This window comes from Botrytis cinerea, chromosome 15 (genome assembly GCF_000143535.2).
Source record: "Botrytis cinerea B05.10 chromosome 15, complete sequence".
In the NCBI taxonomy this organism is placed as follows: Eukaryota; Fungi; Ascomycota; class Leotiomycetes; order Helotiales; family Sclerotiniaceae; genus Botrytis; species Botrytis cinerea.
Genome location: NC_037324.1, coordinates 245,624 through 266,533, shown reverse-complemented (window position 1 = coordinate 266,533; position 20,910 = coordinate 245,624). Strand labels below are relative to the sequence as shown.

The 20,910-nt window shown below is 43.4% G+C and overlaps 8 protein-coding genes across 9 annotated transcripts; 1 reads left to right on the top strand and 7 right to left on the bottom strand.

Annotated features, from left to right (window-relative positions):
• Positions 1–33: 33 nt before the first annotated feature.
• On the bottom strand, positions 34–1,824 carry BCIN_15g00710 (hypothetical protein). The gene has a single exon (XM_024697369.1). It carries the CDS (start codon positions 1,452–1,454, stop codon positions 117–119), a length of 1,338 nt encoding a protein of 445 aa, XP_024553184.1. The 5' UTR covers positions 1,455–1,824; the 3' UTR covers positions 34–116.
• A 110-nt stretch (positions 1,825–1,934) lies between these two features.
• On the bottom strand, positions 1,935–3,039 carry BCIN_15g00700 (hypothetical protein). The gene has a single exon (XM_024697368.1). The coding sequence runs from the start codon at positions 2,870–2,872 to the stop codon at positions 2,033–2,035; it is 840 nt and encodes a 279-aa protein (XP_024553183.1). The 5' UTR covers positions 2,873–3,039; the 3' UTR covers positions 1,935–2,032.
• A 1,339-nt stretch (positions 3,040–4,378) lies between these two features.
• On the bottom strand, positions 4,379–5,374 carry BCIN_15g00690 (hypothetical protein). The gene is made up of 2 exons (XM_024697367.1): positions 5,110–5,374; positions 4,379–4,995 (listed from the first exon to the last, which is right to left on the bottom strand). Exons 1-2 carry the CDS (start codon positions 5,262–5,264, stop codon positions 4,509–4,511), a joined length of 642 nt encoding a protein of 213 aa, XP_024553182.1. The 5' UTR covers positions 5,265–5,374; the 3' UTR covers positions 4,379–4,508.
• A 461-nt stretch (positions 5,375–5,835) lies between these two features.
• BCIN_15g00680 (hypothetical protein) lies at positions 5,836–6,680 on the bottom strand. Its single transcript, XM_024697366.1, has one exon. It carries the CDS (start codon positions 6,431–6,433, stop codon positions 5,921–5,923), a length of 513 nt encoding a protein of 170 aa, XP_024553181.1. The 5' UTR covers positions 6,434–6,680; the 3' UTR covers positions 5,836–5,920.
• Positions 6,681–8,594: 1,914 nt separating this feature from the next.
• BCIN_15g00670 (hypothetical protein) lies at positions 8,595–11,292 on the bottom strand. Its single transcript, XM_001553578.2, has 8 exons — positions 10,602–11,292; positions 10,449–10,518; positions 10,359–10,394; positions 10,170–10,302; positions 10,025–10,117; positions 9,917–9,973; positions 9,394–9,865; positions 8,595–9,341 (listed from the first exon to the last, which is right to left on the bottom strand). The coding sequence occupies exons 1-8, from the start codon at positions 10,640–10,642 to the stop codon at positions 9,305–9,307; spliced, it is 939 nt and encodes a 312-aa protein (XP_001553628.1). The 5' UTR covers positions 10,643–11,292; the 3' UTR covers positions 8,595–9,304.
• An 895-nt stretch (positions 11,293–12,187) lies between these two features.
• BCIN_15g00660 (hypothetical protein) lies at positions 12,188–13,777 on the bottom strand. Of its 2 annotated transcripts, XM_024697364.1 has the most exons (5): positions 13,641–13,777; positions 13,317–13,433; positions 12,979–13,232; positions 12,797–12,923; positions 12,188–12,736 (listed from the first exon to the last, which is right to left on the bottom strand). In XM_024697364.1, the coding sequence occupies exons 1-5, from the start codon at positions 13,706–13,708 to the stop codon at positions 12,457–12,459; spliced, it is 846 nt and encodes a 281-aa protein (XP_024553180.1). In that variant the 5' UTR covers positions 13,709–13,777; the 3' UTR covers positions 12,188–12,456. The 2 variants fall into 2 exon arrangements, with proteins under 2 accessions (XP_024553180.1, XP_024553179.1); XM_024697365.1 differs by having other exon boundaries at positions 12,979–13,433.
• Positions 13,778–14,996: 1,219 nt separating this feature from the next.
• On the bottom strand, positions 14,997–18,435 carry Bcatg9. The gene is made up of 3 exons (XM_024697363.1): positions 17,355–18,435; positions 16,571–17,300; positions 14,997–16,517 (listed from the first exon to the last, which is right to left on the bottom strand). The coding sequence occupies exons 1-3, from the start codon at positions 18,095–18,097 to the stop codon at positions 15,180–15,182; spliced, it is 2,811 nt and encodes a 936-aa protein (XP_024553178.1). The 5' UTR covers positions 18,098–18,435; the 3' UTR covers positions 14,997–15,179.
• An 80-nt stretch (positions 18,436–18,515) lies between these two features.
• Positions 18,516–20,796, top strand: Bccog6. The gene is made up of 2 exons (XM_024697362.1): positions 18,516–18,880; positions 18,935–20,796. The coding sequence occupies exons 1-2, from the start codon at positions 18,593–18,595 to the stop codon at positions 20,717–20,719; spliced, it is 2,073 nt and encodes a 690-aa protein (XP_024553177.1). The 5' UTR covers positions 18,516–18,592; the 3' UTR covers positions 20,720–20,796.
• The last annotated feature ends 114 nt before the right edge of the window (positions 20,797–20,910 follow it).

Sequence of the window (20,910 nt, the reverse complement as noted above, 5' to 3'; positions counted from 1 at the left end):
AACATCATCGATTGGAACTTAAAACACAAATTCTGTTATCCTATTCCTCCCTCCAGACTTATGAATTCCTATTCCTCCACGATATGTCTTAGCATAATTAAATTAATCACCTCTCATTAAATTCTATGGCCCGGAAGAAACGGATATCCAGGAAAGTACATAGGGGTTCGATAACGCATAACATCTACATTATTGTTGTATCTCGCTATTTCGATTGCAAGTTCCCCATTAGCTTCAGCAAGGCTTTTCATTGCCAACAAATTCTCTTCTTCAAAGTTTGGCATCTCAGTTGGCGGTGGACAAAATGGTCTGACCGGAAAATGCAAAGGATCTGGTGGGCAATACAAAGGGCGTGGTGGGTCCGGCCGATACTCGAGAGATGGCGGTATACCAGGTCCCCTTGGTAGTTCTAGTCGGGGTACTGGCGGCGGTTTCTGTGGATGTCTTGGAGCATATGTTGATCTTAGTAGAGGTTGACCCGGAGCTGAAGCACCTCTAGATTGTGGAGGTGGAGGTGGACCCGGAGGTGGAGCCGGAGCTGGAGCACCTCTAAATTTTAATTGTGGAGGTGGAGGTGGAGGTGAAGGTGGAATGTCGGAGCTACGAGAGGATCCTTTTGTTAGTCGTCGTTTTTGCCTCTCCCTGGGACGTCCATCTGTGCTCATAGCACGAGAGCTTCTGGATGACCTGCCGGAACTCGATTGAGCATATTCCGATCTCGATTTGGCTTGACGTTTAGGTGCAACTCCAGTTGCATGATTGACGCTTTGCGAGGCGGATGAAGACTGTTGGCTCGATCCATGCAAAACTAGAGCGCTGTGGGTTGTAGCTTTCGTGTCTGCAAGTGGCTTGTATAAAGTTCTACGGCTATCGGGCTGTGGAAATTCTATTGTAGATGCTGGCTTTGTTGGCTGCTTGTATGGCACTAAAGCTTGTTGATGTTCATATGGAACCACAGCTTTGCGCCATGATTCTATCCGGGCGCGTTGGTCAGTACTACTGTAAGCCACGGATCCGCATTCGGACTCATGTACAGAGGTAGGAGCTGTGGAGCTGGAACGTGCTGATCTGGAACGCGTAGAGCCCGAACTCACAGAGCTGGGGGCGCTTCCCTGGCTACCGCAACCCTCATCGCTGTTGGAAACTCCCTTGAGAAGTCTGGTTAGTCGGCCTGTACGCGACTTGCTTGGAGCTACAGATCCACTGCTGGATTGCGCATACGTGCTTCTAGCGCCAGGTCTTCTTTTCTTGTTGTAGTCATCCATAAGTGTGTTGGAAGTTTGAGTCTTGGGATCTTGAGACTTAAGTCTTATATGTGAAGCTGCTGCACTCTTAGAAGATCGATGGGTGGACGATTTAGATCTCGAATGTGACGACGCACTTGAAGCTGCCGATTGTACTGATGCTGGATAGTCTCCCTGCTTGGGCCCGAAGTACTCTTCCACTGTAGGCATGTTTCTCTTGGATGTTGGCTTCGATGTTATGGTCGATTATGAAAGTCTTGTTTTTGATGGAGCTCTTGATTCTGACGTTCAGGGAAGGAAGAAAAAAGCAAAGCTGGAAAATCATGCGGAGTTGAACATTTGAATGTCCAAATAAAGGGAAGGATTTTTGAGCCTCAGGATTCATATACTGGTTAAATGAGTACTGATGAAATCTTCGCAGAGTTATTATTCCGTTTCATAAGTTCGACATGAAGTGACTCGATTTCAATTTGTGTATTCTGAATATTTAGAGGGGATTCAAGGCTTGCGAATCTCTGGAATTTAGAGATTAGTGACACAAATAATTACAAAGTTACCATGCAGGGACGAATAGCTCCCCGAAAATTATCTCATGACTATCGAAGTTATTGTATGCATGATTCATCATTTGAGGGTCATAGACACAAGTGTGTAACATCAACGCTTTTGATTCATAGGTTTAAATACTCTTCCCCACCCTTTAATCTACACTCGTTCAATATCTCCAACTTCGCTTCAAACGCCATACCGTTATATCAACTCCGATATCTAGCTCTCTACCCTTCCTCCTAATACATACCTCTCTTTCCTCCTGAACTACCTTGCTTTCCCATTTCACTTTCCCATATATCTCTTGCCCACGTTTCCCTTGCTGGTTTAGCTTGTGACACGGCCATTCTTTCTATCTGGCCTGCCTCTCTCAAATATCTTTCATACGCATCGTTTCCCTCAGCTGTTCTAAATCCAATTCTTTGGATTTCTTGGGGTACGGTATATTGGAATGATCCTTCGCTAGTAGGGTAGCCACTTCTGTGGTGGCCTTGGTGGGGAGATGATGAAAAGCCTTGCACCGTGTGATACGTAGTGGGTATATCATAAATGCCTTGGTGTAAAGTGACTCCAGCAGAGGGTCGTTGAGGCTCAGTGGCTGGAGCAATAGTTATATGAGATGCAGCAGTTGTCTCAGGGAATCCGAATCCGAGAGATGGAATGTGATATGAGGTATATCTGCCATTCCCACTAGGTGAGGATGAGCGTGGTAGATTTGATTGAGCCGCAGCTTCGGAGTGTGGACTGCGCGGCGAGTTATCACTAACAGGTAGCCGTTGAGACGAGCGTGGATCATGGTTTTTTTTTCGAGGCTTGACTCTAGAACGTGAATTGCTGCTCGATCTACCCTCGAAGCTTTCACGTTGAGATGGAAGTGACTTCTGTGACCTTTTTTGATGTTTATGCGGCTTTGCTCGATATCTAGAAGAAGCTTGCGGCGGCTTGCCAAAGCTTGAATCGACAGACTCATCTTTTCGACTTGCGTATCTATGTTGATCATCTTCTCGCCCCACTGTAGACTGTCCATCATTATTCTCAATATTGCCCAGCCATCTTTCAATAGTACTATTTCCGGGCATTCTTGTTCTCACTTTGATACTGTCTAGGGTATTGATCTGAAATGAGTTGTATTTAGAATTTCGATTCGATGTAGTTAACAAATTGGACCAAGAAAGTTGTGCTGTTGAAATAAAACTCAAGATCGATCAAGTTCTCATATCATGTCAAGTAAAGAGGAAGGAATGTCAAAAGAAAAAAATAACGTGACCTCTCAAGTAAACAAAATTTCATAGTTCATGACTCCCCGAAATGCATAGTGGATGAATATAATTGGAAATGATTCGGAAAATGACTGAAATAATCCAAGTTACAATATCATCAATTCTTATTTCTAAGCCTAGCAATTATTCATTATTCCTCTGTTTTCTTATTGCATTATACTTCTCTATACATGACGATAAATTTATGACCCTGCCATTCATTTCTATCCCTCACTAGATTCGCCATTGTCTTTCCTACTATCTGAATTCGCCCTATTAACCCACTGCCTCTATTCTTGTAATTCCTCAAAATCACATCCTTAATCTATTTGAACCCATCTCCAATCCTTGTATGTCTTCTCTCTGAGCTTCCATTGAATTCTTCAGTTTTAGTTCTTTATTTTCAGACTTTTCACGTCTGGTAAACGGACCACTCCTATCAAACCTCCCAAATGCAAATCTCTGAGGACCTATGGGATCACCATTCCGGGTTGACCTTGAGCTTTCATGCTGTGAAGATGATGAGCCCGGACCATTCTGGCTTCCACGGAACACAGAAAGGGAACGGCGACGTCTAAGGACTGGAGTAGTACTAGCCGACTGCACGACAATTGTAGGTGGAGATAACCGTGGAATCTGTAATAGAGGTCAAGATGATGTATTCTCATGACGTTTGACTTCATTGTGTGTACTAAGGAGGATACAAATTTTGCGCACATGGTTTGAAGATGAAATTTCTGTGATGCGATGGGATTTGGCTCTTGGCCTTGAGCTATTAGACAAGTTCTGATTATTATGCATAGAAAGAGGTAGGTATTGACCAGGTGTACTTAGAACAATCTGGGCCATGGAATACGAGCTAGCAGTTGGAGAATAGCTCTCGTACCCGCGTTCACATGAGGATGAATTAAATGAATCTTCTTGTATTTCTCGCCAGCCACCTTGATGTGGTTGGTTCATTCCTATGAAGCCTCGATCTTTTCCAGCTTCAAGATTACTTTCGTGATTGTCTCCTGTGAATTTCCAAGTGCCAGATATCTTTCGGTTCTGTTGCTGCAATACAGGCTTTGACACTGCTATGTCTTGGTTCGATTTAAAACTTAACTTTGATGAGGTTCCAAGGTTGATAAGTGCATAGAAAAGGGGAATCTGAAAATTTGGACGAGTCGAACCCTCAAGTAGCCAGAATCTTCTCAGTCTATGAGTTCTCGAGTTACCTTTTGAGGATCATGACAACAAGATTGTTTGATTCGTCAAACCCTGTAAAAGATGATTCGAGAAAATTACTCAAAAACTAACTCGATAAATAAGGTCAGGATGGAAAGTTGTCATACCATCGATTTTTGACTTCTAAATCCAAGTAATATCTATGATCCCATTATAAGCAAACTGCTTTACCATAATTCCTAACCGTTCTAATCAATATTCATAACCTGACATCCGTTCACCTTGTCTGTCACTCGCTTCTTGATTTGCTCTTCTGATAGCGTCTTTCTCTTTCTTCTATTCCATATATGTTTCCAACTAATCGACTTCCCCCATTGATGGCTGCCTTTCTAGTTTCTATTTTTCTTCTCTCATCATCTTTTGTACGCCCATCACTCGCTTGATTGTACCTCGCGCTTGTACGTGCACTGGGCTCGTCTATTCTGGTGAAAGTGATGGTTTTTGGATAATGATAATCTGGCTTTAAATTGGAATTAAGACTGTAAACTGTGTCTCTTTCATTATTATGATGAAAGAGGAAGTGGTAATGTGATATCATTTTAGCGGACGGAGGTGGAATACGTGTTGCATCGAAAGTGTGAGGAGAGATTGAAAGGGAATGCGTCGCACCAAAATTTGTGTATTGAGTGGTTCCCACATGCTTTCCAGTGTATTCAGGTTGAGGTTGGTGAGCTGGCGTTGTAAGTTGGGATGAAGAGGTTGAGGAGCTCGCATACCTATAACCAGAATTTGGGAAAGAATGATATGGTGGAGCTTTCACATAGCCCTGCTGCGCACCTATAGATCGAGTGCCATATTGAGTGCCGTATCGAGTTTCACTCGAAGAATACGGAGTTTGAGATCGAATATCAGGAATAGGGTCATATGGATCGGTATAGGCAGGTCCCGAGCCTTGATGCGGCTGATCTTCTCCCCTGAAGGGACTTTGGTTACGCGGATTCCCATGATCATATGCATGGTGATCCAAAACGACGCCACGGGACATTCTTCGATTTGTTGCTTGTCTTGGTGTTGAGAGGAATGCTGCGGTTGAGGATGATAACTTGATAATTATTAAACAGTTTGTCCTTGGTGTGAACTTTGATGTTGCTGATCTAATATCTAATTTTCATGTAAAGACTTAAGAAAATAAACGGAAATTCCAAGGAGAGCTTTAACTAGACAAAGGCTATGTAGTCTACGAGCCATTGAAATGTATGTTCAATATGAGTAATCCTGAATCTATGAATCTTCTGCATCCCAATCTAACATGAATAGCTGTAAAATCATCGAGAGAGCCATGAATCGATTTAATAATCTTGTGAGTATCACCCGCCTGATGAAATTATGACTTTAATTCATGTAATGTTATATATGTGAAGTTTCTAGGTCTAGATACTGTACACGATTGCTCCGTAAGTGTAGTCTCTACTCCCACAACCATTCCTCAGAGGCTTAATCAACCCATGAATCTATGAGTCTTATAAATTTATATTCAGTGTGCATAGTTACAAAGTCACTTTTCGAATCACAATCTATGAATCAACCTCAAAATCTTCCGAATATCACTTAGAATATGTCTCGAGACCCGAAAGTTGTGTAATATCATCGATTTCTATTCTCCAAGTCCAAGCACCTTCCAATATTCTTCACAAAAACAATCTATGCCATATCATTTTCAATATAATAACCTTGCTTCTTCCTCGCCTCAGAAGTCGCTTTTCTCTCCGCCCAAGCCTTCTTTTCCATTTGATCACTCTTCTTATCAGCATATGCTTTTACGCGTGGATCCTCTTGAAGCCGTGGGCCAGACCAGCCAATCATCTTATGATTTCTGTTTGCGTGCTTTCTGGAATTAATGTCAGGTTCCAAACCGTTAACTGTTGATTGGATGGAGTTTGAGCCAAGCGACATTTGGCTTGAGCCTGAGCTCCCAGATGTGCGACTTGAATTCATGCTCACTGACGAATGACTCGAGCCTGAGTTAGAAGATCCTCGACTTGAATTCGTACCCACTGACGAACGACTAGAGCCCGAGCCAGACGACGTTCGACTAGAGCCTGATCTAGCAGAAGCCTGGCTTGAACATCCTCCAAAGACCATTCGACCCGAGCCAGCGCACGACGTAGATGGTGTTCTACCTGAGCTTGAACCTGAACCTGAGCGAGACGACATTTTCTTTTTGATTTGGTTAGATAGGGGTATCAGGTTCGATGTTGGAAATTATTTGATGTGGATGAAGATTTTCAGACGCAGTTTACGTGGATTCTAGTACGCTTAGGCGATTCTGCATTAACGATATCGAGGATTGAAAATGATGATATCAAGTGACAGGAAAGCTTTCGAATCTATTGAAACCCGTTGATCTTGACATGGATGAAGAGAAGTGAAATCGAGAGCACGAACAAAAGGACAGTAGATCATTAAGTAAACAGGAAAGGCATGTGCGATGAATCTTCGGGGTCGCATTCTGTTAACAATGTGGTTAGGTAAATATTAGTTCGATTGATAGTTGTGTTGATGAGTCGAAGGACGTTTTTCCATAGTCACTTACAGTCAATGGGTAAGTACAAGTTACTTGAATCGATATTTCTACATCTAGGTTGGACATGACAAAAAAAAGCGAAATGTAGTTGAAATAGGAAATGAAGTACACACAAGAAAATAGCAGAGAACAAGTGAAAGTGTATAGGATATGTATCTCATCGGTTGTAGGACATCCACCATTCCATTATACATCTTGCTCCTTTCCATCAGATCAGACTTTTCAATTTTTCTCAAGAATCAAAAAAGCCAACACCCCTAAAATCCAACCACAGAATTCCCAACTCTGAATACCACAATCTATTCACTCCGCACTACCAGAATCTCCATCCCATCCCTCACCGACACCCTCTCTCACAACCCCCCTAAATCTCCCCTGCATCCTCAATCAACATCCCAAATTCTCTTTGCTTCTCTACTCTCCTCTCCTTCTCCCCTCTACCAAACATCTCCTGTTTCTCCAACTTCCTCTTCTCTTCTGCCGTCTCCACTTTCCACACCCTTTCCTGTCATTCTCTTAACTCTTGACTCCTAGTTTTCCGTCCTGTTCTCGAATCCACAATACGCATAACCTCGTGTGTCCTTTTAACAACGTACACGGTTTCTGTGGTATAAAACAAGTTTGTTGTTACTGAAAAATTGACTTAGTTGCTCGGTTCGACGGCAAACTAGCTGTTCGATTTGATCTTGACTCGAAATAGATGAAAGCCTACTTGATACTTGATGAAACCCTTTGACGTTTATCTTGGCTTGCAATTTGAGCGGACCATCTGGTATAATGCGAATAAAGAGAGGTAGAAATAGGATAACTTCAGTACGGAAGAAGTGACTCTTTTGTGAACCCCCACCCTAGACCCCAAGCCTTTCCTTCGAATCATCACACAATATGAGCTATTCACAATCCATTTTATTCTTCATGAATCGCAATCCCTCAAGATTCGTTCATTTCCAATGATGGAGTATCCGGGTTTATACAGCCACTTGCCATAATTTAACACACAATCATTTGCATCAGCATCTCAAGCGCTGAAGTAGGAAAAACACTATAGAAACATACTATAGAAACATAAAAAGTATATACCTAAAGAGATGACCAATGAGAAAAGGTGCTCCCAAGATTGTAAAGTCGGCTATCAATTATAACTCCTTAACCTCCTAACTCCCACAATCCAAGCCTTTCCACCCACAACCCCCATCTACACCCTCTCATTGCCTCACCCCTTCTCTCCCCCCTCCAAGATTACAATCACCACAGTATCCACACCTCGAACCCACCATCTCGATATCTCGAGCCACCAAACCCGATCCACCCATCCACCTGATCAGCGACTTACAGATTTCCCCCCTTACTTTCCGAGACTCAGCCGCTTCTCCCTCTCTCTCTCTCTCTCTCTCTCTCTCTCCAAATTCTCCCCCATAAATTCTCTTTTTCCCACACCTAGCCTGCCCTCACTTGCTCTGATCCGATCCAACCATTCAAAATACAGATATCCCCCACTCCTATCCTACCCAAGTAAGCATCAAGATTTCCAGTAGGACCACAACAACTATTTCCCCATCCCATTCCCTACTAACTCCCTACTTCCACTTCCAGTCCCAATTACACACCACGCCTAGAAAGACTCGGGGAAAAGTTTAGAATATTCTCTCTCCCTTTCTTCCCCCGCCTTCCCTCCTGCTCCTTAATTTCTGTAGTTCAATATTTAGACCACAAATACCTCACTCAGCAACTCTCACACTCATAGACATAAGAAATTACATGTGTCATAATAATACCACGCAAAATCCCCGCTAATCGCATCACACACTTCACAATTTGGACCCACAACTGGAACAAACACTTTCCCTTGTCTTATCTCATCTTTTCTTCACTCTTCAATCCTATTGAATTTTCTTTCGGTATAAATACACTCCCCACACGCCACGATACATCCATCGGGTAGGTACCCAGACCGACCATCCATTCTAAAGTTGATTTTCATCCAGCTGTATTCTTCAAATCCACCTCCTCCATTTTTGAACCCCATCCACCCTCCAACCTAGCATGTCCATCCATCGCTAGATGAACGCCAGCCAAAGTTCATCCACAAGCGTTCCCATAGATATCATCGATGTCTTCTGTGTTCGATAACTTTTTCCAAAGAATTTCATCAAAAACTTCCATGCATGCACGCATATCATGTACCATCAAAAAACGAAGAGATCTAAAAGCAAGAAAGGAAAAAGAAAAAAAGGTATTCTATGTACAGATCGACCAACGATACTCATCCATTTACTACTCGCAAATCTGGACGTTAAGCTTAACGTGATAAGTTAAGACATCACATAAAGCTCACCTAGTGTAAATCGTGTTCGATCGTTTTTACAAGCACATAATGATATCATGTGATTGCAATTTGACTTGCGGCGGAATGCCTTCGTGTGGTATCGCATAGCCGCAGTCGAATTTCGCTCATTAGGGGGGTTGCAGAAAACGCTAAAGGCGATCATAAACCAAAGTATTTAAACTTCGGCATCGTTTTGCCTAATAAAATAAGCCCTGACGTTTTTGTTAGTATCAATTCCAAATGCCAGATCGTAGAGATACTCACTTGCAAGCCTCATATGCAGACCAACAAATAGCAGTACTAGGCATAGTGGTAACCACTCTTGGTTTAACACCCTTGAAGAATCCACCGAATCCTGCTCTTCGATGAATAACCCGACATCCTTCTACAAAACCACTGACATTTCTTAATTCCGCATCAGTCGCTGTTCCTCTTGTTTGTAATAAAGTCTTAACCACATCCATAGGTGTTGTGAGAGCAGCCGCAAAACCTCCTGCAACCGCACCCGCTGAACAATGGGTCCATGGATCGTATTTCTTAGTAGGGTTCATAAAAGTCGACATCGATTCGTATGCGAGGAATTGAAGAGCAGTGAAAGGAACTGTCATGGAGAGGGTAGTAGGATAAGAAACGTAGAATGCGGTAAGGCCTTCACTTCGATAGACGTATCTAGCGCAATCCGTCATTGATTTGTACATAACTTTCGAGTTGTGCATTTGCATGCGCTGTTTGATAACTATAAAATGTCAGAAGAAAGATAGAAAAAGATGCAAGATGCATATCATACCATCGAAAGGATTCATGAGGGCATCACTTGCAATGGTTGCGCAAGCCCCACTAGTAGCTATTCATTATTAGCACACGTTAAAAAAATCGAACTCTTATCAAAACCAACCAGCAGCAAGAGGATGGTGAACACCAGCTTGGTTTCCTCCCATGACATGCTTCACAGCCTCATAAGTAGCAAAATAAACAGCGTGTGCAGGTCCTAAACCGCTATCAGTATTCTTCTATGCTTATTCGATTCGAGCGAAACTGACCAGCTCCCACAACCACACTTGACATGCCTCTCCATAGACTTAGAAGTCCCTCTCCGGTAGCTATTCGATATCCTCCTTGTATGACACCATTGTAGACTGCGGATGGGGTGGGGTTGAGAATTTGCATTCGGGTCTGCATCACATCAATATTGGTTTTTGGAGTTCATCTGAGGGGCAATTCATATATACCTTGATTGCATCGATCGGGTACATAACAGTATGTTCCTATAGGTCCATCAGTATCGAATGCATTGGATTCCGTAGATTGAAAGAGCGTACCGCGATTCCGGCAAAGGCGCCCGCAGCCATGTTCTGGATCAACGAAAAATTTGGTGGGAGAGATTCATATCTAGCCAACACGGTATTAGTGATTTGCGCCTGCAACCCAATGAAACCAAGAATCCAATTGCCCTCATCGCCATCAGCACATACTCATCATATTCCTCCAAAGGTTCTCCGCCTGGCTTAGCCATTTGGGCTAACGCCGCAGATCCTCCTCCAACTTGAGCTGATTGAAGAGCCAGGTTGTCGACTTCCGTAGAATCAACAATGAATGTCGCAGGTCGATAAAGATGCAAAGTGTGGAAATGGCACGGCTTCTAATCGAATCGAAGTCTTTTCTGCGATCAAGTCGTGGTTGTGGTTGAGGGGGAAAGGAAGAGGGGTGGCGGGTTGATTGGTAGATATCGAATTTTAGCTGAAAGCAAAATAAAAAAGTGGTGATGCTGTGTTTTTGTTTCTCCCCAAGATCCGAGATACGAACTGAACAGGGGTTTCTTTGGAATAAAATCGGGACCGAGGTATCGATAGCTTTGTACAGAGGGGAAGCAGCTTGATTGCTTGATTGCTTGCTTGATTGCTCTTTTATACCATCAAAAAACTGTGCAGAGGAATTGAAGGGGAAAAGGAGAGGCCTCAAAGGAACGTTGTTGGAACTGGCTGGATTTCTGGGAGCAAACAGCAAAGTGCCCAGTAGGTGATCACAACGAAAAAATCCGATAGAAATGTTTGAACCAGCCCAGCATGAATGAAGAAAACTCTCTGTCAGTACTTGGTCGAATTGGAGAAAGTCTTTCATTACGATTACATATCGATATCCTCCAACCCGTTGATTTACACAGCCAAAGAACAATTGAAAGATAATATATATTTGAATATTACGTATCGCCATGGAAAAGTCCAGTTCTTTGTTCGATTCCGCCTCCGCTTTCGCAGTCTTCCAGCCTTTGAGCGGAAGTCTTTGCTTATTGTCTTGCCCACTGTTGGCTGGAAGCTTTGTGAACAGTTCCACGGAGTTACCGCTTTATCGGACGAGAAAGATGCCCCGGAAGTCAAATAAATAGTATTCGGGTCTTGCGGCTATGTAGATATTATAGGAGCGCCAGGTGGACCTATGTATCTGCCGGATCCTTCTGTCTCTTTTCCAGAAACGACCTGACCATCTGAATAAACTAGCCATCTAGACAAAATAACCGTCTAATCTGGGTGTTCATCTAATCTAATCATGAAGCGATCCGGTTATTCGGTACGTAGCCATCTACTCATAATCCATCACATACGCATGTCCGGATTAGCAACACAATTAGCGTAATGAGATGCATAGCAGTATTTCAATCGCTCCCCACCAGCTGTCTGGATAATCCTAGGGCATTCCCCTTATCGTAGCTCGCGCATCTATCCAGTTCGCTCCGAACAAGGTGTGGATGAAAGGAACATGCATTTACCGGCAGACAGGCAACGGCAACGGCAACGGCCACAGGCGCAAGCGCGCAGCAAGCTCAAAGCACGATCCCTGAACTGAATACGACTACACAGTCACGTGATATTCATGCCATCTAGAAGATTGAGGATCCCATGGCCACAAACAGATTCATGGGTGAAAGACGTCAAATTAGCATAGGGAAACCCCTTCACGTCAATTTTCTCGTCATATCTCTAGTAACAACATGCTCTCTTCCTATCTTCTGCTCACTCGTTGACCATACTGACCATACTGACCAAATCTAAGGCCGACGCCATGTCTTTTTGTAGTATTTCGAGTCCATAGTTGTATATACATCCAGCCCTTGCAGTTGTATAGCAATTTGGCTTTTGTCTATCTTATATTCTTGTTCAAGCGGTACGGCGAAGTATTCGTCATGCCAACATGACTATGACAAACACAAAATCTTTACCTTCCAGCACGCTTCGTGTGGCAAATTTCCATGGATATATAATAGGTATCCATCATTGAAATGTGCACGATAGGGCTTATTCTACCTACTTCCTTCCAACCAAGACCAAAATCTCAAGTACTCGTCTGAATTGGTTTCCTCCCAACCGTCACACAAAACGGCTGCGTAAGTCTCGCACCTTCACAAACCTCCTCATATGCCTTCGGAACATCCACGCCCACCCTCTTCAACTTATCCGCAATGAACGGACTCCCATTACTCGCCATCTCATGCACAACAGCACAAGATCCATCCCCTGCCATTTTGGACTGCCATGGTTGTTCGAATGCAAAGTCCTCCTTGATATCTTCTAGATCATATTGTGCGAATAATCTAGGGAGAGTTGGAATCCATCTATGAAAGTCAGAATTAGGGAGCTGGAAGCTGTGATGGGGGGCAGATGAAGTGATTTACCTGAGATCTTTAATGTTTGCCTGCATTTTAAGTATCTTAGCGACATGCGGTGACTCTTCACCATTTGGTCCTTCAGCAATCCCCCGATTTGGATCGATTTCATCCCACTGAATATATCCCCCCGGACCTACAACAATGCATCAGTCACTCTCCTCTCACTCACAGCGAAATGAAAAACATACGCAACAATTTCAACGCATGAGTCAGAAGCGCACTCGGGTCCCCGTTCATTACAACACCAAGCCAAAGACGTAAATGCACTATATCGAAACTTCCTAACAATTCTTCGGGCGGATCAACTCGAAGACTATCCAGAACTTCCAATTTCACATTCGCGGGTAGGTAATTCGGATGTGGAAATTGAGAGGAGGAAATATCGAAACCATATAGTTGGACTGTGGAGGGTAGTTGCCGGACGAGATCTAAGGGCCAGATTCTAATGCCAGGGCGCTTGATATCAGACATTGAAATTCGAACAACCCATGAGATGAAATACAGATCACAGTCAGAAACCACATACCCGGTACCAGTCCCCAAATCGGCAATCCGATATCTCGTTTTAGGGGACGGGAGAGGAATCGATGGGTGCAAAAGATACCCGAGTCCATCTTTCCAGAGATAATGCTGTAGATTAAGCCTATTGATCGATCAGTACAGATTTGTGTCTCTACACCCAATCTTGTATGTAGAATTACGGAATCTATTTTCGGTTATATAGATCAAGTGCCTCATTCACTTTTTGGCTTTTCAATTTTTCAATCTTTAAAAGATTTGAGAGATTTGAGAAGCCAAAAAGTGAATGAGGCACTGAATGTACATGACCGACGGTAGGAATCATACTCACCGAATCGAAGCGTACATATCCCGAGTCAACACATACCCAGGCTCCTTTCCCACTTCTGCCGGCGACATCGTAGTAAATTTTCCGAGTAGTAATTAGATAGACACACCACGAATATCAGAACGTTCCACACCTGATTCCCACAGGTAAGAGCAGGAAAATAGAACCAACCCTCCCACACAACCAAACCACTCATATATTCCATCCCCGACAAGAGCACTTCTACAGCATCACATGTACACACATCAGATTTCAGCTGGAGTACAAACGCCTACGGCGGGGCCCATGTGTAACCTCATGAGCAAACTAACTGACGAGGTTATTGCAATTGCCGAATTGAGAGTTACCTGCCACAGAAGACGGTGACAAGCTGAAACAGCTATCTACTCGATGTTCATACTCGGCCATTACTTCATGCTCGTTGTCTGAATAGAGAAAGTTACACGTAGCATTGCATTACATCGCATACTAGAACAAAAACCATAACTATACCTATTCGCATCTACTTACTTACTTATTGACCTACCTACCAACCAACCATACCATACCATACCAGCTCCATCATCAGCAACTCATAAAAATAAAAATAAAAATAAAAATAAAACTACTAATACATCATTCACATCTTCTTTGATATCAGAGAAACCATGTATATATATACAGAAACAGATACAAATATCCAAATCCAAATCCAAACCTGCAATGCAACACAGCTAGCGAATTACAATCACGACCAAATCCTCACACTCAAAATTCACCACCGAGGTTTACCCATCCATCCTTACCCACCCACACGAGTCACACCACACCCACACCCACTCACACCACTCCATCACCCCCTCGGCAATCTGATCTCACAAAACATCCCTGACCACCACACACCATCATCCATCCCATCCCATCATCATCATCATCATCATCATCGTACGATATTCCAATCCCTCCCATTCCATCCCAATCAAATCAAACCAAATCATACCATACCATACCATACCATACCATACCATATCATCATCATCATGCCATTTCCCCCATCCATCGAATTCGAGCATCGAATTTTTTCAATTTCCCATCATGTACGCCCTAGTCTGGAAGAAATCGATACCGCAGGTTTGGTAGCGTTTTCTAATTATGGAGGCCGGTTAACGTTATGATGTAGGGGCGAAAAAGGCTTGAGTGCCTGATATCAGGTTGTTAGCTTCGTGTTCGCATCGTTTGGGATAATTTTGTATTATCATTACCTAGGCATGATATGATGATATGAGACCTATGTTGTACTATTCTGAATCAATTTTTCAACGACACGGATCTTAATACATGCTATCATCTTTACTTACTTACCCTTATCCTGATACTTATTGTTTCTTGTAAATAAAATTAAATAATGTATTATTGATATCAGAATTGCTTTCTAAAAATATGCACACGTCCCAAGTGGCTTCGCTTCAAATCCAGGGGCTTGGGCCCGGACCAATATCATTATCATGCATAAACTTCCCTGTCGCCAAACACCCAAAACACCAGAATCTTCCTACACGGCCGCTACCATATACTAACTCCTGGTCTACCATTTGTTTGCGCCTTCTGAAATTGATACACCAGTCCCAAAACACCATCTCCCGCAGTCCCATCGCCATCTTCCTCGTCATCTTTCCCCTCATTATCATCATTCGCGGGAGACACTTCCCAAGTTGACTCGCCCAGATTGGCGACTGTATCATCGACTGCATAAGATCTTCCAGGTTGAAGAACTGGTCGTCCAAGCTCATCTTCATCTTCCATCGGCTCTTCCCTTATATTATTTTCCCTGCGAGCTGGGTATCTGGATCGAGAAGTCCGTCTTGCGCTGCGAGCATCGATTTCAGATGCCGAAGGCTGGTGACGTGGATCCAAAAGTATAGAAGCCATAGGAGATCCCATAGCAGTAGTATTGGATGGGAATCGAGTTGTTCGGGGCGCTCTATTCATCGGTCTCACTTCACTCTGTCCCATCCTCGAGCTCTGCATATCCGCACCCGATGAAGGAGACATCAAACCTGGAAAGGCAGGAGGAGGGTGAAATTGTTGTCGCATACCCGGTGGAACATGTCCTGGTACACCCGTTTTTGGATTGAGCGTATAATTGTCCAGAAAATTGTAGTATGAAGCGGCCATTTTTCCGTGCTTGGTGGAATAATAATCTTCTCGCACGTCCGTCTTGACTACACCTCGCGATGGAGCACTACCAACTCCCTTCTTGAAGTCAAAAACAGCAAAGGAGCAAACGTATCCAACACCATCAACATGAACGGTGAATTCTCTAAAGAAATCGATGATCTGTTCGGCACACTTTGGCAAGCTGAACCATAACAGAAATGGGGTGATTATAATGCTCAATACCTCCTCAAAGAAAATCACAAGCTTAAGTTGATAGAGAGTAGAGAACTCTTGCTTAACTTCGTCACTGTGGAGTCGATCTTGCCAGTGACTTGGCATGTAATGAGTATATTCGATCACACTTCGGAGTGCGTATTCGGGATCAAAGACCTCGTTTTCTTTTGGTATCATACCGTTTGTGATAGCCCAAATTGATCCAAATACTCCTAGATAGAATAAAACCGGCCTTTCTGAGGTAATATCAAATCCAGCTAAGACTTCAGAGTCCCAAACTGTGGCAACTATCAGAACGGACACAACGGCTCCAGCAACAAACGTTATAAATCTTGCCATATGGGCGGTTTTGATATTTGGAAACTGATTAAGATAGCGCGACGCGAATGGGTCGGACATGTTCAAACGTCTATTAAAAAGATGATGAAGTTCATTGAATTCTCTGAATTTCCACTCAGCTAGAGGCGTATATCCACGCGATCCAAGTGCTGCAGGGTTTTTATGATATTGCTAAAGGTGGAATTAGCAAAAATTCATGTGCCGAGGGTTAGGATGGACCTTACATTGAAGTATTTAAAAAAATACACAATCACCACATATACAACGATGACGGGAGCACAGATAACGTTCATCAACCCGGCAAAGAGGAACCTATTTCGCAACCCATCGCTCAACTCCCGTCGATGAGAATCCTTCAGAATCAATTGCCTGACCTGGCCATAGTCATTGAAAACAAAATCTAATATGCACCACTCTAAGTTCCACTGTAAAGTTTTCGAGAATAGCTGTCGTCCTTGCAAAAAAGGGAGTGGTAAAGTCAGATCCAGAATTTCCTTGTTAACCAGGGCAATGAGGTAATTTTCTTTCCTCATCAAACGATTTGCGATATCATGAGCATCAAGTCGTTGTTTTGATTGAGTGCCCATGACAAATTTGCGATTATTCGGCGAAATTCTCTCCACGGTCATAGGATTTGCGTCTCGAAGCGCCATTACCCTGCCTATAACATCTTGAAAGGATACGGTTTGCATATTGCTATCCTGAATCTCGAGGAGATAAGTAAAGAAGTCACGCATTCTCATAAGCCTCGGGAGATCCGTTAAAAGCTGGTATATCTTATAGAGGACAAACAGGCAAACTAGCCAAATCGCTACATTTGAAATTCCGGATATCTTCTTTGTACATTGTGGAACCAACGCTTGACTTAAGCTACGAGCGTTGCCACGATAGATCTTCTTATAGTCGACACATTGCGTAAGAAAAGTCGTAAATATTGTTACAAAAAGAAGGGTGCTAACAAACAGTAAATTAGCCCGGTTATACTTCACTTCGAAAGGATGAACTCACAGGATATCGATGGCTTTGGCTAGAACTATACACCAAATACCTGCCCCCTCAAAATAGGCATATAAATCTCCGATGAAATTGTCCAGATTTGTCACGTTAACCCATCGGTACATAGCTTTATCTTTTGGGCTGCCTGACAAATAGACTCCTGTATTCCGAGGGATAGCTTGTGGTGTATGCGACACACCAGTTGTCCTGGCTGCGTCATCTTGATGTAATTTCTGCTGGTCCTGCATCATCTCCCAATGAGCTCTGTCCCTCTCTTCTTTTATCTGCTGTGCGGATGGTCTCGGTATTGCGTGTGCTTTCTTTGGAAGCGCAGGCTGCCTTGCTCGAATGGCTGGACCCTCCTGGTCAGGATGACGATTATCTCCCTCTATCAACAACGAAGCAGGTACATCATCGTCGGGATCTTCTGTAAGTAACCTAGGCGATTCTGCGAAAGTGTGTGCTCGTGCTTTACCTTTTCCTTTGCGATCATATTCTGGCTTGTGTGTTGGTTGCTGTTGATCGGGTAGGAATTTTGTACTTTCTGTAACGGATTCACCGCCGATCACATCTGCCAAATTCCCCAACTCATCGTCATGAAATCTTAAGTTCTCCTCGTCGAGTGCCATTGCTGCTCGTTCCTCTATATCTAATTCCGATTCGGAAACCTCGTCGTGAGCACGTAACGAATCATATATCGATCTGGCTTGGGAATTTGATGGTAGCAACCGTGAAATAAGGTTGGAGGTCATCATCGCGAGAAAAGTCGACCGACCCGAGTGTGTATAGGATTGATCTGCAGATCCAAGTAAACCCGTTTGATCTCTGGTCAAGACTGCGACGAGCTCTCAATCTTGAGGATTTATGCTGAAACCGGACAAGGGAGTAAGATGACCTTGAAAGTGATTGTGAGTTAGGTAGGGTATTGAATATGATACATTACTGGAAGTATCCAGCCATACGGACAATAGATCTTCAAGTCAGCTGAATAATGTTAACGGTTTCAAGTCGATAGTTGAAATACAGAGCACGAGATAGTAGGTGAATGATGAATGACGCCCACTCTCAATGCGATACGGGCAACTCGATTATCTGCCACATTGACCGCCTTCTTATCAACCTCAAATGGTTTAGCTTTGTTATAACCCATGAGAGATTGTTGAACTTGTGTTCGAGACAAACAAAACGGCGAATATTAAAAATAGTTTCAAGGTTGAAGAAACGGGGATTGAATTCGAATCTTGGATATCATGACGGCTGATTACTTCACTCGAAAACAATCACATTCGGGGTTGAGCGATGGGACTGATTCTCCTGGAACCCCTTTAACATCAAGAACCAATCCATTATCTTCAAAAGTCACGAGTGTCCTTTCAGCATCTTATGCCGATTCAGATATCAGAGATGCTCTGTCCTTGTTGGACAAACGAGGTACACAGAACACTGCCGAAACTAGACGGCAGTTGAGATTAGATGTTCAAAAGGAGGTCATCGAAAGTAATGGCGATATAATTCGCGAATTTGGTCATGTTGCTGAGGTATGAGGCTTCTCCCTTCTGCTGTTGAAAATCCCATCTCATTCCAATCTCTAGCAACTTAAACGCATTGGTCTTACCATTGCTACTCTCAATCAAGGATGTGAGGAGATGAAACGACACATTTCAGCCGCCCATCAAGAAACAGCTCCAGTCATACAGGAAGCTTCCGAGCTCATGAAGCAGAAGGAACAGATGCAAGCAAAGCAAGAATTATTGAATGCTTTCAATGCACATTTTATTATGTCAGATGATGATATTGCGTTACTTACTTCAACTGCCGAGCCTGTAAATGACAAATTCTTCTCCATTCTGAACAGAGCGAAGAAGATTCAAAATGATTGTGAGATTTTACTTGGAACAGAGAATCAACGGTTGGGATTGGAAATTATGGAACAAACTACAAAGAATCTCAATGGTGCTTTCCAGAAGCTCTATAGATGGATTCAGAGAGAGTTTAAGACTCTCAATCTAGAAAATCCACAAATCAGTTCTTCGATCCGTCGCGCTCTTCGCGTATTAGCAGAACGGCCATCGTTGTTTCAAAGTTGCCTTGACTTCTTTGCCGAAGCACGGGAAAATATACTTTCTGATGGATTTTATACTGCACTGACTGGGACCACTGTTGGCGGCGAAGAAGATTCTTCCATAAAGCCAATCGAACTAGTAGCTCATGATCCGCTACGTTATGTTGGTGATATGCTTGCTTGGACTCACTCGGCAACTGTGGGCGAACGAGAAGCACTTGAAGTCCTATTTATCTCAGACGGCGATGAAATTGCAAAAGGGATACAAGCAGGTTTAGATAGTGAGCCTTGGAACCGCATAGGCGAAAATGAGAACGAGATTGGTCATTTTGATGGGCTGAAAGCTCTCAACGAATTAGTAGATCGGGATGTTACTGGTGTTGCACGAGTTCTTCGTCAAAGGATTGGACAGGTAATACAAAGTCACGAGGAGACAATCATGGCGTATAAGATAGCCAATTTGTTGAATTTCTATCGCGGTACATTCAAAAGATTACTGGGGGATGATTCCGTCCTCCTAGAATCTCTTGCAACACTCGAAGAATCTGCGTTGCGCCAATTCCGAGCCTTGATGCGCGATCATATCACCAGTCTACAAGCCGAGATCCAAGTCGCCCCTCTTAACCTCAGTCCACCTGATTTTCTCCACGAAGGTCTAAAACAGCTGACTGCAATCATGAAGACATACGAAACATCTTTCACATCTCCCGAAACTCGAGAAGCGGATTTCGAGCCCATTCTCGCCGAAGCTTTTGACCCCTTCATGCAAGGCGGCGAAAATATTGCAAAAGATCTCCCAGCTCCGAGGGGCACCATCTTCACAATTAATTGTCTCTTATCCGCCCAAGCAACTTTGGCTCCCTTCGACTTCACTATCTCCCGCGTTTCAGAAATCAAAGATACAATCGAAGAACACGCTGCCACTCTCATAGATCACCAATACACATTCTTCCTTGAAAAATCTGCCCTTCAGCCTCTTTTACAAGCCATATCTTCCACAACGGACATTCGAGATCACCCAGTATTTCAACCCGCATCCTTAATACAGGCTTCCCAAACCTTAGATGATTTCCTCCCTTCAGCATTAATGGATGCTATGGAAAATCTCAAAGACCTACAGAATAGTATTTTAGTGCGTCAAATTACCGAAGAGGCGGCCGAGAGATTCTGTGGTGATTTTGAGAAGGTAGAAGGGCGCCTGATAAAGGCCGACGAAGAACTGGAGCAGAGTTTGAATGAAGAGGATGGAGAGAGAGAACCTTTGCGAGTGTTGTATCCGAGAACTGGAGGAGAAATTAGGGTCTTGCTGTCGTAAAGTTTGGTTTGGATTTATTCATTGAGTGGTAATTATGTAAAAAGTCAAACAGGCATTCACTGTTCGCCCACTGTACACTTCGCTTTCGATGTGCTTCCTGTGAAATACTTTATGTTCCGACATGTACAATATTCCAAGCGGAGTCAGCACAGACAAACATTCATCTGAAAAGTGTAGAATGCTTTTCAACA